The sequence below is a fragment of the Hippichthys cyanospilos genome, chromosome 15 (genome assembly GCF_059441005.1).
Source record: "Hippichthys cyanospilos isolate Australia breed blue-spotted pipefish chromosome 15, RoL_Hcya_1.0, whole genome shotgun sequence".
Classification (NCBI taxonomy): Eukaryota; Metazoa; Chordata; class Actinopteri; order Syngnathiformes; family Syngnathidae; genus Hippichthys; species Hippichthys cyanospilos.
Genome location: NC_142383.1, coordinates 2640001 through 2641242, shown reverse-complemented (window position 1 = coordinate 2641242; position 1242 = coordinate 2640001). Strand labels below are relative to the sequence as shown.

The following is a 1242-nucleotide window of genomic DNA, read 5'->3' as shown; positions in this document are numbered from 1 at the left end:
AAGAAGAAGAAGAAGAAGAACAAGAAGAAGAACAAGAAGAAGAACAAGAAGAAGAACAAGAAGAAGAACAAGAAGAAGAACAAGAAGAAGAACAAGAAGAAGAACAAGAAGAAGAACAAGAACAAGAACAAGAACAAGAACAAGAACAAGAACAAGAGGCGGAGGAATAAGAGGAAGAAGACGATTGCGTTTTTTTTAGACGAAGAAGAAGAAGAAGAAAAAGAAGAAGAAAAGTATGAGATGGACGGAAAAGGAAGGAGGACACACATTTGTATGATCAAGAAAACTAATTGTACATTTAAGACCGTGTTTTTACGTTACTAATATTTTTCTGTACCGCAGACCAGTCAAGGGTAACACATTTGATCACAGCAAACTAAAATGAATTGAAGACACCGGGAAAGAGTTCACAATTGTAAACATCGGTAGGTTTTGTGTTGTGTTTTAAGTTTTGTGTTGTTGTTTTAAGCATGATTGACTCGCATGTACTGTAAATGTTTTGTGTTGAATAGTTTGCGGTTTCGCCTCCCTTTAATATAAAATCCAACGACCGCACTTGTGAGTCAAGGCTTGCTCAGATTTTGCCGTTTTGACACAGCTAATCGTATGTGAACTTTAGACACGGGGAAATATGTGATCAATGGGTTCAATTTTAAAAGTGTGCCGTGCAAGGAAGAACTCGCATCGAATGATATGTTATGCTTTAGGTCACGCGAAAGAAAAACTCATCTGGTAAAGTCCATGATCGGTTATGTGGAGCGTTAGTTTTAATTGCGAAGAAGCAAATCAACTAATAAGGCGTTAGTTATATTGTCACATGATAAAATTACTATATTTTAGATGGCGTATTCAGAGCAAGGATAACCCTTTACAGAACAAGGGTGCATGATGTAATTTATTTTGTAGTATTACCACATAGTCCATACATTGTAGTTGTGCTTAGTTATTCCCTGTCTTTACAACGGCTAAATTTGTTGTCCTACTCAGATCCAGCAATTTACTCCTCTTTTGGGTGAAGCTAATTTACAAATTTAAAGGAAGGAATAATGCTAAAGAAAACCGCTTTTCCTGCTGACTACTGCATAAATACCGTTTTATTGTTCCTCTGTAATATTTGATGAGCTAGTTCTTCGCAGTCAGTTGTTAACTTTATGACACATTCGTTGCAGTCAGGTGATGGGAGTTGTCAGGACCTAACGAAGTGTGTCAGGTATCATGGAGAGCGACAGCAAGCCTCTGCTG

At 37.4% G+C, this 1242-nt stretch overlaps 1 protein-coding gene across 1 annotated transcript in view; it reads left to right on the top strand.

Moving 5' to 3' along the window:
• Positions 1-208: 208 nt before the first annotated feature.
• slc38a9 (solute carrier family 38 member 9) overlaps positions 209-1242 on the top strand; it is a 23273-nt gene continuing 22239 nt past the window's right edge. Inside the window, exons 1-3 of the mRNA XM_088434123.1 lie at positions 209-271; positions 343-425; positions 1170-1242. The exon at positions 1170-1242 is cut by the window's right edge and continues 71 nt beyond it. Of these exons, the coding sequence (XP_088290249.1) occupies positions 1216-1242 (27 nt within the window). The 5' untranslated portion in view covers positions 209-271; positions 343-425; positions 1170-1215. The remainder of the gene's footprint in view (positions 272-342; positions 426-1169) is intronic.